General features: G+C 51.4%; 1 protein-coding gene across 4 annotated transcripts in view; it reads right to left on the minus strand.

Moving 5' to 3' along the window:
* Nucleotides 1-14205, minus strand: part of GRIPAP1 (GRIP1 associated protein 1) — a 23676-nt gene continuing 9471 nt past the window's right edge. For 3 of the 4 annotated variants that reach the window (XM_049107765.1, XM_025468701.3, XM_025468704.3), the window contains 18 exons: nucleotides 13063-13094; nucleotides 12910-12957; nucleotides 12680-12779; nucleotides 10875-10952; nucleotides 10572-10664; nucleotides 9639-9773; nucleotides 8507-8602; nucleotides 8006-8218; nucleotides 7754-7867; nucleotides 6889-6966; nucleotides 6663-6758; nucleotides 6481-6537; nucleotides 6290-6389; nucleotides 4643-4773; nucleotides 2614-2736; nucleotides 2403-2496; nucleotides 1466-1620; nucleotides 1-555 (listed from right to left, as the gene is read on the minus strand). In XM_049107765.1, the coding sequence (XP_048963722.1) occupies nucleotides 463-555; nucleotides 1466-1620; nucleotides 2403-2496; nucleotides 2614-2736; nucleotides 4643-4773; nucleotides 6290-6389; nucleotides 6481-6537; nucleotides 6663-6758; nucleotides 6889-6966; nucleotides 7754-7867; nucleotides 8006-8218; nucleotides 8507-8602; nucleotides 9639-9773; nucleotides 10572-10664; nucleotides 10875-10952; nucleotides 12680-12779; nucleotides 12910-12957; nucleotides 13063-13094 (1836 nt within the window). In that variant the 3' untranslated portion in view covers nucleotides 1-462. The remainder of the gene's footprint in view (nucleotides 556-1465; nucleotides 1621-2402; nucleotides 2497-2613; nucleotides 2737-4642; nucleotides 4774-6289; nucleotides 6390-6480; nucleotides 6538-6662; nucleotides 6759-6888; nucleotides 6967-7753; nucleotides 7868-8005; nucleotides 8219-8506; nucleotides 8603-9638; nucleotides 9774-10571; nucleotides 10665-10874; nucleotides 10953-12679; nucleotides 12780-12909; nucleotides 12958-13062; nucleotides 13095-14205) is intronic. The other variant, XM_049107766.1, reaches the window with a different exon arrangement.

Genomic DNA, 14205 nt, shown 5'->3' on the forward strand with positions numbered 1-14205 from the left:
GTGGGTGGGCCCATCTGGCCAGATGGTATTTTGGCTGCAGCCTTTACACATACACACACATGTTGTTAGAATGCTGAACACGGACTGCGCCCCACCCAACATCCCCAATCCCAAATGCAGGGTAGCCAGGCTTCCAGACATAAATTAAAAAATAAAATAAAATAAAAAAAACAGTTGGTCTCTGGGGAGGGAGAGTTCATGCAGAGATGAAGGCAAAAGCCTCTGGGAGCCAGGGCCAAGAAAGACGAGAAATCCCTGCCCCTCCCCTCAGGATCCCCACTCCCCAGGGGCTTCTGCCCTAAAACAGGGTCACTAACACCAGCCATCAGGCCTTCAACCCCTTTAATGTCCAGTCTCCCAACCTATTTGATTTTGGTGGCAGCCCCATTTTCCCACCACAGCCCAAGGGGATGGTGTCCTGGGGGGTGGGGAGGGGAGGGAGCAGGTACAGCCCGCAGGTCTTTAGCTGGCTTCTCCCGGTTCTAGGTCTGGGTCAGGGGACCCCACGCACTCCTTGCTGAGCCGCACAATTTCCTGGGAGAGAACTTCGATGTCCTAAGAAACAAACAAGCCATCAGGGACTAGAGAAAGCAGCAGAGGAAGCTCCCTCACTAAACTTGGGGTGTTATCCTTCTCACCTCATTAATCAATGCCCAGCTATGTCTAGTCTGGCACAGGAAGGTATCTGGAGAGGCTCACAGAGCCTCAGCAGTGGGCTGGACATGGAAAAGATGTGGGAGGCCGGTGGGGGGAGGGGGAAATAGGGAGCCTCCCAGGTGAAGGGAACCTAGGAATATGGAAATGGGAGCAGATCACCTGCTGTGTGTGGTGTGGCCAGAGTTTACAACCCTCACCTTGCCACCAGTTTTTCTACTTAATGGTAAGCTTACTTCTCAGAGGCAGGGGCTGGGTCTGCATCCTTTCTGACTCCCCCAGAAATGGGGGAAATAGCTGGGGGGTAGGATGGGCAAGTAGATGAGTGGGTGGATGCATGGTGGACCATGGTAGGCAAACAGGTGGGCAAATGAATGGTTCAGAGGACAGATGGAAGATAACAGGTAGGCAGGCAGGTCACTGGGTGGGTGGGTAAAGGTAAGAAAAGGGGTGACTGATGAGTAGGGAAGAGAGAGAGAGAGAGGAGGTATGTCAGGAAATGGGTGGAAAGACATGGGGCAGATGATTAGATGGGTAGGGGGCAGATGGGCAAGTAAGGCAGGGTTGATGGGCAAGTCAGCTGACTGTGTGCACGAACAGATGTGTGGACGAACAGTGAAAGACAAAAGTGAGAGCAAGTGAGTTGACTGGAGGATGGGGAGGTGAGGATGGAGGTGTGCTCAGTGAATGGGGTGGGGGGGGTAGGGCGGGAGAGGAGGGTTTGGGTGCTGGCAGATGACCCATGGGGCTGAGTGGTGAAGGAGGCAGGTGGTTAGATAGAGAGATGGGTAGGCTGGTAGGCCACACTCGCCTTGTGCAAGTGCATATTCTTGGTGAGTTGCTCCTCCAGCATGTTCTGTAGCTTCTTGTTCATCTCCCGAAGGTTCTCATCGCCTGGCTTCACTAGGTCTCTCAGAACGCTGCCCAGCCCACTGCGGTCTGTGTGGCCTGCTGCCACGGACACATCTGCAAGGGCCCAGGCTGAGAACCACCCCTTCGGCAGAGCCGGAGAGACAACATAGATGGGGCAGAAAAGGGAGACAGAGAGTGGGGGTGAAAGGTGGGGGAGAAGCCGTGTGACGTAGCAGGCAGAGGTTTTGCCATGTGAAACCTGGCCATTGCTTACTGGCTGTGTGGCCCTGAGAAATGGGGATAATCACCAACTAGCAGAGCTAGAAAAATGTCTCTGATAGCATGCAAAACACAGAGTGCATAGTCAGCTCATAGTCCGCGTGGTTCTGATTAAGAAGGGAGAAACGGGGATAGGACGAGGTTTGAAAGAAAGGAACAAAGGAAACAAAGATGGGGAAGGGGGAAAAAGAGGAGATACAGTGGAAGAAGGGAGAGGAAGAGCTAAGGACCCTTGAAGGGTCCTACATGCTGAGGATGAAGACTTCCAGAGGAGACACAGGAGAGACAGGCAGTAGCCACAGTGATACTAGATGACGAGGTGCGACAGAAAGAAGAGATGGGGAGAGGAGAGGAGGGAGAGAGAGACAGAGCCAGGCTGGAGAAAGGAGAATGGAGCAATGATAGATACCCAGACAGAATGGAAGAGTGGAAGTAAGAGACAGACACACACAGGGACAGGCCTGGCCTGCTCTTCCCCACCCCCTCTAGCAGCTGTGGCCTTGTCAGTACTTTTGCTGAGTTGCAAGAGGACAGGAGACAGTGGGGAAGGAGGAGAGGAAGAGGCAGGTCAGAGGCCAGATTCGGGGGAGGGGTGAGGCTGGTGAGAAGGTACTGACCAATCCGGCTGTCCATGACATAGGTCTCAATGATGGCGCTCTTCCGGCAAAGGTCCTCCGCCATGGAGGCACTGCTCACTTCCAGGTGCTTCACCTGCATGGTAGCCCAGCATGTTTACACGTAACAAGGGGCCCAGTCAGACCTCCCCACTCCCCGCCCCAGCCTCCTCTCCAAGGGTGTGCCAAGTGAGGACAAGCAGGCAGACAGCACCTTCTCCTCCAGCATCCATTTCTCTTGCTGTGTCTCTGCCAGGCGCTGAAAGAGCTCAGCCACTTCCTCATCTGACAGCTCTGCTGGCCGTGGAGGCTGGGCCTGAGGGCTGCTGGATAAGGACTGCAGGGAAAGGATGGGAGAGGCCAGTCCAGGCTTAGTGCTGTTGCCTGCCCCAGACAGGATCAGGGGCTAAGAGGAAGCCAGGGCAGGATGAAGGTGGGCTCTGCAACAGGGGCTGTAGGCAAGTCTCAGCACCCACGGAGACTCTGGGTCTCCCATTGCCTAAAGGGGGACATAGGAACCACCACTTTGGGGCACCTGGGTGGCTAAGCAGCTAAGCATCTGCCTTTGGCTCAGGTCATGATCCCAGGGTCCTGGGATCAAGTCCCGTCATCAGGCTCCACACAGGGAGCCTGCTTCTGTCTCTGCCTCTACCTCTCTCTCTCTCTCTCTCTCATGAATAAATAAAATCTGTAAAAAAAAAAAGGAACCACCACATTATTTCCTCATTGAGAGGATGAAGGGAGAGGCTGTAGCATAAGAGGTTTTATTTCCAGTTGACAGGAAAACCGTAGGACAGAGGAACAAGCTAAATAATACCACTAGGAAACCAGCAGGAAAACACAACAGGTGGGACACTTTCTGCAGGTCACCTGGTGGGTTTCTTCTACAGGTTGGTGTCATGAAAAACAAAGTGACCACACTAGACTCAAGAGACTTAAAGGACATAAAGCAACCGGATGTGACATGTGCTCTGAAACTGAATGCTGATTTTCATAAAACTAGCAATAGAGGACATTTTTTTTTTTTTTTTTTATGATAGTCACAGAGAGAGAGAGAGCGCGGCAGAGACACAGGCAGAGGGAGAAGCAGGCTCCATGCACCGGGAGCCCGATGTGGGATTCGATCCCGGGTCTCCAGGATCGCGCCCTGGGCCAAAGGCAGGCGCCAAACCGCTGCGCCACCCAGGGATCCCTAGAGGACATTTTTAAAAAAGATTTTATTTATTCATGACAGACACACACACACACACAGAGAGAGAGAGAGAGAGAGAGAGGCAGAGATACAGGCAGAGGGAGAAGCAGGCTCCATGCAGGGAGCCCGAAGCGGCCTTGATCCTGGGTCTCCAGGATCACAGCCTGGGCCAAAGGCGGCGCTAAACTGCTGAGCCACCGGGGCTGCCCAATAGAGGACATTTTAGGGCCAACCAAAGAAATACGATTAAGGTCTAAGTACTAGATGAGATAAAAATTTAAGAAATTGGGAGGATAAAGATCAGCTGATCAACAGGTTACTTATAATTTCATTAAGGTTTAAGAAAGAAGTGCACCTGGGTGGCTCAGTGAGTTAAAGCATCTGACTCTTGGTTTCAGCTCAGATTATGATCTCGGGGTCATGAGATCAAGCTCCTCGTCAGGTTCCATACTCAGCACAGAGTCTGCTTGAGATTCCCCCTCTCTCTCTTCCCCTACTTGCTCTTTCTCTCTTTCAAATAAATAAAATCTTTTTGAAAAAGAAAGAGAGCAAGATCTAGAAGGGTATTGAACCAAGGGTTTATAGTGGTGATCTCTGGATGGTGAAGAGGTAGTTTCTTTGGATTAAAAAAAACTTGCATGTGTGTGTTTTTAAAATTTTTCTACACGGTACACATACTACTTATGGATTTCCAAATAAAAGTGGCTGGCCAGGAAGCTGACACAATAGACGAAAGTAAGCAAGTGATAATTGTGAGTTGGATAAAAGGACCTCCTACATGATCATGCACCTGCTATAAGCTACATATTTTATGACAGCGGGAAAGGTGGAATTAGCTCACATCACAGATAAGAGAGCAGAGGGACAGAGAGAATAATCTGCTTATCCTCAATTTGGCAATCTGAATCTGAGCTGTCAAGCTTAGAGAAAAGTTGCTAAGAAAATGTGTATGCTAGGCCCAGAGAGGCAGATGGCTACAAGGGAGGGCCTAAGGAGGATCCCAGAGTTTGGGTAGGGGAAGCTGGGCTGTCAGCTCTTCCTTGCCCCTTACCCTGGCTGGAACAGTGGAGCTTTCCTTCTCCCGCAAAATCTCCCGGTAGCTGAAGGACGAGACGCTACTGCTGTCCCCAGTCTGGGTCCGGCTGGGTGAGTTCATCTCTGAGAGAACTAGCTCCTCAAGGCCTTGGGTAGAGAAGGAAGAGAAACCTGAGCCCCAATCCCCTAGGGTCCCAGGGCAGCGACTGGCAGGAAGAGGCAGAAATAGATTTGACAGAGATGGAATGAGGTAAAGTAACACTGGGGCATGGGAAAGGTGGAAATGGACAGTATGACAGGAGAGGCAGAAACAGAAAAAAGAAAAGTTGCCTCTCTGGGCAAACGCATCTGCCAGAAGAGAAACAAAGGTGAAGAGGCTGGGAAGGAGTGGGCAGTGTGGACACATATGGGCATCAAGGGATGTATGCACTCAGACTCGGGGTCCATACAAAGAGGACCCAAGGCTGGAGAGAGCCTGGGGGCAAGACCACACGCAGAAGAGAAACCAAGACAGACAGCAAGCCACAGCAGATGAGAGGACACAAGTCCGAGCAGAGACAAGGGGGGAGAAAAGATGGAGACAGACATGTAAACGTGACCCTAAATCGGCATTTCTTTATGGACAAGGACCACTGGAATCTGCTTGTTGATTTGTACACTAATGTGTAGAAAACAGAAACAAAACTCCTTTATAAAGGGAGGTGACTTCAGGAGAGAGAATGCCTCAGAGACACAGAGATGGAGTGAGAGATGCATCCGTTTTTGCCATGTCACTTAAAACAGGCCCACTGAGCTTGGGTTTCCACTCTTGCAGCTGCTTCCCGGTATCCGGGAGAAGGGCTGACATCCCTTCTCCAAGGATCTCCAGCAAGAGCTTATGGCTGCAGGGGGAGGACAAGGGAGCAAGTTTTCTCTGAGCTTGAGACATGGGAGATGCACCAGAGCCCTCACCACTACATTATATCTATTTATTTAAACATATTTATAGGCCATTTCCTTCTTTAAAAAAGTCCAAAGCAACCCAAGGTTTTTTGTTTTATCTTCTGCCTAGAGTGGCAGAAAGAACATGGATTTTAGCTGAATGTGATAACGCCACAGTGTTGCTATCTGAATGTAAGTCTGTCTCCCTAGCTCAACTAGGAGCTCCTGGAGGACAGTATTTCAGGGGGTTTACTATCAAGGACCCCAGATGTGAGCACATGGGCTCAGTCCACATTTACAGAATGAGAGAATGGATACAGGGGATTTAGAGATACCTGGTGAGGTGTGGGGATGTGCATGAGAGGGTTGTGAAGATCCAGCCAAGATGCAGACAAAAATGGGGGGATGAACGGGAGAGAGAATGTGTTAAAGGGACAAAGAAGAAAATAGCAGCAGAAGAAAAGGAGAGAGAAAGTAGGGAAAGACAGAGAGAGAGAGAGATGGCATGACACAGCACAGAGAGATCAAAACAGAGGAGAGACACGGAAGAAGGCAAGGCAGAGAGCAGGAGAAAGAGAGACAGACAGACCAAGTTCAAGAGGGGCAGAAAGTGCAGGGGAGCCCAGCATAGCAGGTGCAGGAAGCAGCTCTGGCCCTAGGGCCCAAGCCCGCCCCTCGCCCCCGCCCCTGCCCATCGATCCCACCCCTCGCTTGTCCTGCCCTCTGAGTCCAGGCCCCTCACCAGAGCGGCTCTTGCTGTTGGTAAGGATGTCCTGTAGCCGCTCCTGCAGCTTATCGGCCCTTTTCCGCTCCAGATGTAGCTGCCGCTTGAGGTCCTTGAGCTGTGGGGAATAGGGGCGACAGAGGCAGGCTGAGGCCCAGTGGTCCCACAGGCTGGAGGCAGGGGCATGCTTGACCATCTCCCCATCATACCGCAGCACTGCCCTTCTTTTCCAGGATCCGCTGCCCGTCCACTGTGTCCTTCACCTCCTGTGGGCCAACGAAATGCACAGCTAGAGGCTGCCAGGATGGCTGCATGCTGGGCCTTCCCTACCTCTGCCCTGTGACTACACCACGGCCCAGGGTGTGTCTGGGCCCCTGGAGGGGCAAGTGACCTGTTTCAGGTTGCTGATGGTCTTCAGATGGCAGTCCCGCTCCTCCTGGGCTTGCTGGAGCTGATCCCGCAGGCCCTGTAGCTCCTCTTCCTTGCTCTGCAAACCAGGAGGAAGCTAGGCCTCTGCCTGGGAAACATCCATTCCCCACCCCACCCCCAGGGCTCGGCACCCCCTCCAGAGCCCGGCCCTCCCAGGAGAGAGGAGAACACCATTAGGCAGTGGGTACCTTCAGCTCGCCAGAGTGCTGCTCCTGGCACTGCTTGAGGGCTTCCTCTTGATCCTGCTGCTGCTGCTGCAGAGATTCCTACGGGACAAGTCTCTGTCTGGCCATGGCCCCCTCAGAGGACGGCACGGCCAGTCCAGGGTGCGATGGCAGCAGGGGCCTGCAGGCATGCAGAAGACACCCCCACACGGAGTACTGTGTGCCCTTAGGCAGTACACAGGAGTGGCACATCTAGAGGCTGCGCCATTTAAATCACCAACTGACATGTGCATCTGATTTGGTTTTGTTCTAACAAAATATAACACATCACTTACTGCATGCCGGGAATGTTATAGGGATTTTACGCTCATTGACTCATATTATATCATCTTCCCATAATACCCACATGGCAGATACTATTATTATCCCTTTTTTTATTGATGAAGAAAACAGGCCACAGGCCAGGTAAGTTGCCCACAGTTATTAGCAAGTGGCCTAGCCAGGACTCAGACCCAGACAAATCATGACTCCCTCCAGCCTCTGTGCTCTTCCCTATTGCAGGATACTTCCTCTTAGGTACTATTATGAGTGTTCCCCCAAACTGGCAGTAAAAGTCCTTGTTCAAATAAAATCAGGATATTACAATAATTTCCTGACAGAAGCAGTTTCAGAAGGCAGGGCTGTCTTTTCAAATCTGCGCCTCCAACAGTCTACCTTACTGCTGACTGTCCCCTGATCCCATGAAGGCTGCTGTTGGAGCTGGTGAGGCTGCAGGGAGACCTGAGTCCAGAGTGTTTCAGAATGTTCTGGGGCCTGACCACCCCCAGTCCCCTAGTGTGGCATGGGTGTCACCTAACAGTCCTTGGTGCCTCATTAGGCACTGACTTACCTCGGCCTCCTTCAGGCGCCGTTCAAACCAGCCCTTGGCTCCATCCATAGAATGTACCTGAGCTTGAAGTTCCTCCACCGTTTGCTGGAGATTCTCCAACTCTCGTGTTCGAGCCTGGGAGAAGGAAGACCGTCATGGTGGGGTGGGGCAGGTGGAGGGGTGGGCACCACAGCCACACTATCCCCTAGCCCCATCAGTGATGCTGTGCTCCCTTTTTTGGGGATGGAAAAACATTATCACCCACCCACCCACCTTCTCCTCACGAATCTGCCCACGGAGTTCCTCCTCCTGCCTCTTCTTGTCTTCATGAAGCTCTCGGAGCTCGCGCTCATAGCGGGCACGCACCCCCAGCACCTCCTTCTCATGCCTCAGTCGGACGGCTCCCAGCTCTTCCTTGTGCTGGGACTTCTCCTGCAGTGTCTCCATTGCCAGCTCATCCAGCATGGCCTTCCGCTTTTCGGCACTCTGGTGGCAGGAAGGGGCAGTGTGGGCAAGGGGGGAGGATGCCAGTCAGCTATCCTCTTCAACATCAGACAAGGCCTACCTTGCTCTCTCCAGGCCCCAAGGAATAGGCTCAACTGTGCCTCCTTCCCATAGCCCCAGAACTAGCTGAGTCACTCACCTAGCCACATGGCACTGGTCACTTTCCATCCTTTGCTGTTCCCATGATGTTGGCCCACATACCTGCTCCCTTCCCACGGACTAGGGCCAATCCCTCCCCATCCCAGCTCCCCACCTTCCAGAGCTGCCCACCTTCCGAGCCTCCTGTAGTTCCTGGGTCAGTTGCTCCTTCTCCTGCCCGATTTCTTGAAGCTGTTCTAAGAGCCGACTATTGGCACGTAATGACTCCTAATGAGGGGGACAGAGGAAAGGAGTTTGATCAAGAGCCTGGGGTGGGGGGGCTCCCAGGTGGCTCACTATCCCAGATCCCCAGGGCCTGGGATCAAGCCCTGCCTTGTGTACGGCTCCCTGCTCAGCAGGGAGCCTGCTTCTCCCTCTCCCTCTGCTTCTGCCTGCTGTTCCTCCTGCTTGTACTACTTGTACACACTATCTCTCTCAAATAAATAAATAAATAAATAAATAAATAAATAAATAAATAAATAGGATCTTTTAAAAAAAAAGAGCCTCTGGGAGGCAATTGTCGCCCAGGACACCTCTGGTAGGCAGGTCTCCCTTAACCCCAGTAAAATTGGTATTGTTCTCTCTATTTCTAGATAAGAAACAGGGCAGACATTGCTAGCAATTTCCCCAGCCTTCTCTGCATTCTTCCCTCTGACCCTAGCAAGAAATTTCATAGTTAGACACACACAGGGTTGTCAAGGTGACTTTTCCTTGCCTACCTTGTGGTGAGGTGTGAACATATGATTAATTTCCAGATGTGGAAGTGGTGAGGATAACATAGGTTATGCTCAGAAAGGAAAGGGCCATGCTGGGACCATCCCTCTTTCCTCCTTCTTTCCAGATGGAAAACAAACATGATGAAGGGAGGGCCTGGGCAAGCATCCTGGCTACCAAGACAGAAGTCTTGAGTTGAAGGCAGCAATGTGGAAGAAACCTGGGTCATGGCAAAGCCATCATTCCATCCCTAGACAACCCACCTGAACACTTCTATGAGAGAGATCTAAACTTTTATCTTACTTAACCTAATCTACTGTGATTCCAGTTGATTCCATGGACTCAGAAATGGCTATCCTGTCTAACTGCAGAGGCTCAGTCTCAGCGAAGGAAAATATGGTCTGGGACCCAAGGTACTAATAAGTTAGGAGACCAGATTGGAACCCAGATGCTCCCAACTCCACAGTCCTCCTGCCTGCACCTTGTGGAGGATCCCACAGAGCCAGTGTGAGGGAAGTGGGAGAAGCCAGGTCGGAGCTAAAGAGGTCACCTGCAATTGGGAGTTGAGGTCATCTTTCTGTCCCATGAGCTCCTCATACTCAGTCTGCCGCTGCTGCAAATCAGCTGCCAGCCCAGCATTCTCATCTCGGAGTGTATTGAGTTCTTGGGTCTTTGCTGTTTGGATCTGGGATGAACGGGGGTGATGGGAAGCAGAGTGAAAAGCCGTCCCATCCCCCAAGGGCCAGACATAGGGGTTTGAGTCTCCCGGTTCTGGGGAGACAAGAAGGCAGGCGGGAAGAGAGCCAGGAGGAAAGAGAAAGAATTTCAGGGGAGTGGTTATTTCTGGGGAAATATTGATTGGGAAGGGCAAAAGAGACCTTCTGGGGTGCTGAAAATGCTCTAAATCTCGATCTGGGTGGTAGCCACATGGAGATAGACAGACCAACAGGTAGATATGGTTCACTGAATGAACACTTAAGATTAGTACACTTCTTGTCCTTTACTGGAGAGAAACTAGAAAACGCGAGAGAAGCAGGGGTGGGTGGCCAGAGAGAAGAGAGGTGGAAACCATCAGAAAAAGAAGCCGAGAGAGGCACCTGGGTGGCTCAGTTGGTTAAGCATCTGACTCTTGATTTCGGCTCAGGTCATGATCTCAGGGTTGTGAGATCGAGCCCGGCATCAGGCTCCATGCTGGGCATAGAACCTGCTTAAGATTCTCTGTCTCTCTCTCTCTCCCTGCCCCTCACCTCCTGCTGCTTATGTGAAAGAAAGAAAGGAAAGAAAAGAAAGAAAAGAAAGAAAAGAAAGAAAAGAAAGAAAGAAAGAAAGAAAGAAAGAAAGAAAGAAAGGAGAACCTGAGGATCAAACAGAAACAGAGGCAGAACAGCATGAGGTCCAGACTGCCCTGCCCTAATGTGGATCAGAAGCAGAAAGAGATGGGAAATTGGAGAGGGATCAGTGACAGCTCCCAAGTATCCTATACCTGCTCCAGGGCAGCCAGGCTAGTCCTCAAGGCATTATTCTCAGCCAGAAGTCCTTCCACTTGTTCTTGTGCATCTGCACTCTGGATGGATACCTGGCCCCATCCCCAAAACATGTGAGAGTGGATCCAGAACAGAGGGACAGGACCCACCCATGGCCAAGAAAGGAAGCACATGAGTGCACATGCACCACTACCATGGGAAACACAATCCCCTGGGGCCTTCCCTGCCTGTACAATACCTGCAGAGGCTGCCCCCCACCTACTCACCCCTCCACCTCCCAGAAGTTGCCCGGTACCAGGTACCTGATCTTGGAGGGCTCGCAGAGCTGCTGCATGCTCCAGGCGCTCCCCCTGCCACTGATCTCTTAATTCCGCCAAGCTCTGGAGGGAACAGGTCAGGGGAACCCGTTACAGACCTCAGCATCTCCTGGGGAGCATGTAACTGTACAGACTCCCTCTCTGACCACCTGATAGCATGTCTCCAGCACTTGAGGGTCCTAAGACTACCCAGCTGTCAGACTCAGGCTCACCCAAATTCTAAGTCATTACCCCAGGGGCCTCAGACCCTGTATTCCAGGTCTAAGAATCTTAGAAAAACACCTAAGCTTGGGCAGCCCAGGTGGCTTAGCAGTTTAGCGCTGCTTTCAGCCCAGGGCATGATCCTGGAGACCCAGGATTGAGTCCCACGTAAGGCTCCCTGCATGGAGCCTGCTTCTCCCTCTGCCTGTGTCTCTGCCTCTCTCTCCCTCTCTCTCTCTCTCCCCCGCCCCCCATGTCTCTCATGAATCAATAAATAAAATCTAAAAAAAAACAAACCCTAAGCTTTTGGGGATTTCAAACTCACCCCACCCTTGATCCGTAGATGGCTCACACTCACCCAGATTCTGGCTTGGAGGCACCAGAATTCTCAGACACACTTAGCCTCCAGAGGCTATAGCTTCACCCAGACTCCTGACCCCAACACCCACGGGTTTCAGATATACTCCATCCCTGTGTCTCTAGCTCCCAAGAGTCACACACAGGGCCCACCCAAACTCAGAGCCCCAAACCCTAGAGGTCTCAAACTCATACAATCTCCTAGTTTCCAGCTCCTAACCACCCCCCCACCTGCCACTTCTGTCCCCAATCTCTGGGAATCTTCAGACACAGGTAACTGAAGACCCAGTTTTACCCAGACTCTGTCCCCAGCTCTCAGGGGCTTAAACCCACAAACCATTGTATCCCTTAATCCAACGGATCTCAGACTCACCTGCCTTAGGAGGTAAGCCTGGAGGCTTTAAAGTTCCCTAGCCCCTAACTCTCAGGAGCCTGACACCCACCTAGACTTTTTAAAAAAATTTTATTTATTTATTCATGAGAGACACACACACACACACACACAGAGGCAGAGACACAGGCAGAGGGAGAAGCAGGCTCCATGCAGGGAGCCCGATGTGGGACTCTGGTCTCCAGGATCACGCCCTGGACTGAAGTTGGCACTAAACCGCTGAGCCACCTGGGCTGCCCCCACCTAGACTTTTGCTTCAGTCTCTGGATGTCTTAGACTCACCAATTTTTTTTTATTTATAGTGTCCAGAGGTCTTAGGATCACTCAGAGCAAGTGATCCAACTTTCTAGTTGTCTCAGCCCCACAAAGCAGCCCCCATACCCTGAAGGCCTCAAATACAGTTAGCCTCCAGGCCCACCTGTCTACCCTTGAAAGTTCTATCTATCCAGATCCCATAGGTCTTAAAGTCACCCAACATCCAGGGAGTTCAGGTTCATTCCAGCTCCTGGTCCAAGTCCTCAGTGACCACAGATTTCTCCAGACTCCTGTCTCCAATCCCCCAGCAGTTTCAGATTCATCTGAACTTGTGGTACACAGCCTCCAAGTCCTCAGCACCCCCTGAGATCTTTGATTCATACAGACTCATAGGCTAACTCCTAGAGCTCTCGGGGCTCCCTAGTTCCCATTTTCCTAGTTCCTGGAGGTCCCTGGGACCCACCCAGTCCCTATATTTCCAACACAGGAACTACTGGATTCCCCAACTAGTCTCTGTAGACCTCAGTGTTCCCTGGACTCCCAGCCCTGGCCTCTATCCCAGCAATCCCAGAATCCAGCTGTTCACCTGATTGGCAGCTTCGAGTTCTTGCTGCAGCTTCTGAGTGCGAGCCAACTGGGCTTTGAGATCAGCTTCCTTCTTCTGCTGCAACTCCTCAATCTTATTCCTGGGGATGATGGGGGGCATGGTGACCATGCCCTGAGGCCCTATCTCCCAGCTCTGCCTCTGTGGTCTTCAGACAATTCTGCTGGGCACTGTCCCCACTGTCTGGATATACACCCACCCCTGCTAGTTACCGGCTGTCGTTGAATAGTGTCTCCTTTTCTGTCTGCAGACGGCAGAAACTGGGCACAGAGAGACAGACATAAATGGGTCAGTTCCACAAGCTGGTTTCCCAGCTGGTCCCCCCGCAAGCCCCTGCCCCTGTCTCAGGAAGCAAAGAAATTTACCTTTCTTGTTTCTTTTTCAGTTTCTCAGAGAGCTTGGGAAGGGGTGGGGGTACAGACAAGTGATAACATTTTAGTAAAGACAAAAATAAATTTAGTAGTTATAGACATTTTTCACTAAGTCCTTTCCAGAAGCTTGGAGTTACTTATGTTATCTTGTGGAATCCTCAAAACAGTCCTGAGAAGCGAGGACTACTGGTTTTATAAATGGGGAAACTGAGCCTCAGAAAGATTAAGTAATTTGGTTGCCCAGGTGGTCAATGGCAACAACATGATCTCCACCTAGCTCCCTCAGGCTCCAAAAGCCAGCATTCATGCCCCCAACATATCGACTGACAGCCACATCATAGAATGGCTAGGGCAGGGGCACCTGAGTGGCTTAGTCAGTTAGGTGTCTGCCTTTAGCTCAGGTCATGATCCCGGGGTCCTGGGTTCAAGCCATGCATCAGGCGGGGAGTCTGTTTCTCCCTCTCCCTCTGCCTGCTGCTCCCCCTGCTTCTGTTTGCTGGCTCTATCTAAGACATAAATAAAAATCTTGGGACACCTGGCTCAGCGGTTGAGTGTCTCCCTTTGGCTCAGGGCGTGATCCCGGAGTCCTGGGATCGAGTCCCACATCAGGCTTCCTGCTTAGAGCCTATTTCTCCCTCTGCCTGTGTCTCTGCCTCTCTCTTTCTATGTGTCTCTCATGAATAAATAAATGAAATCTTTAAAAAACTAAAAATAAATAAAAATAAAGTAAATAAATATCTTTAAAAAAAGAATGGCTAGGGCAGAAGGCCTAGAAAGCAGGATCATTATTGTCTGCCTCATCACTGGGTCTCCAGTTCCTAAGAGCCAGTAGTCTAGGGATGCCTGGGTGGCTCAGCGGTTGAGCGTCTGCCTTTGGCTCAGGGTGTGATCCTGGGATCTGGGATTGAGTCCCACATTAGGCTCCTTGCATGGAGCCTGCTTCTCCCTCTGCCTAGGTCTCTGCCTCTACCCCCCCTCCTTTCTGTGTTTCTCATGAATAAATTAATTAATTAAAAAAAATTTTAAGCTTGTCATTTATTTATTCATGACAGACAGAGAGAGAGAGAGAGAGAGAGAGAGAGAGAGAGAGAGAGAGGCAGAGACACAGGCAGAAGGAGAGGGAGAGAAGCAGACTCC

Source organism: Canis lupus, chromosome X, assembly GCF_003254725.2.
Source record: "Canis lupus dingo isolate Sandy chromosome X, ASM325472v2, whole genome shotgun sequence".
In the NCBI taxonomy this organism is placed as follows: domain Eukaryota; kingdom Metazoa; phylum Chordata; class Mammalia; order Carnivora; family Canidae; genus Canis; species Canis lupus.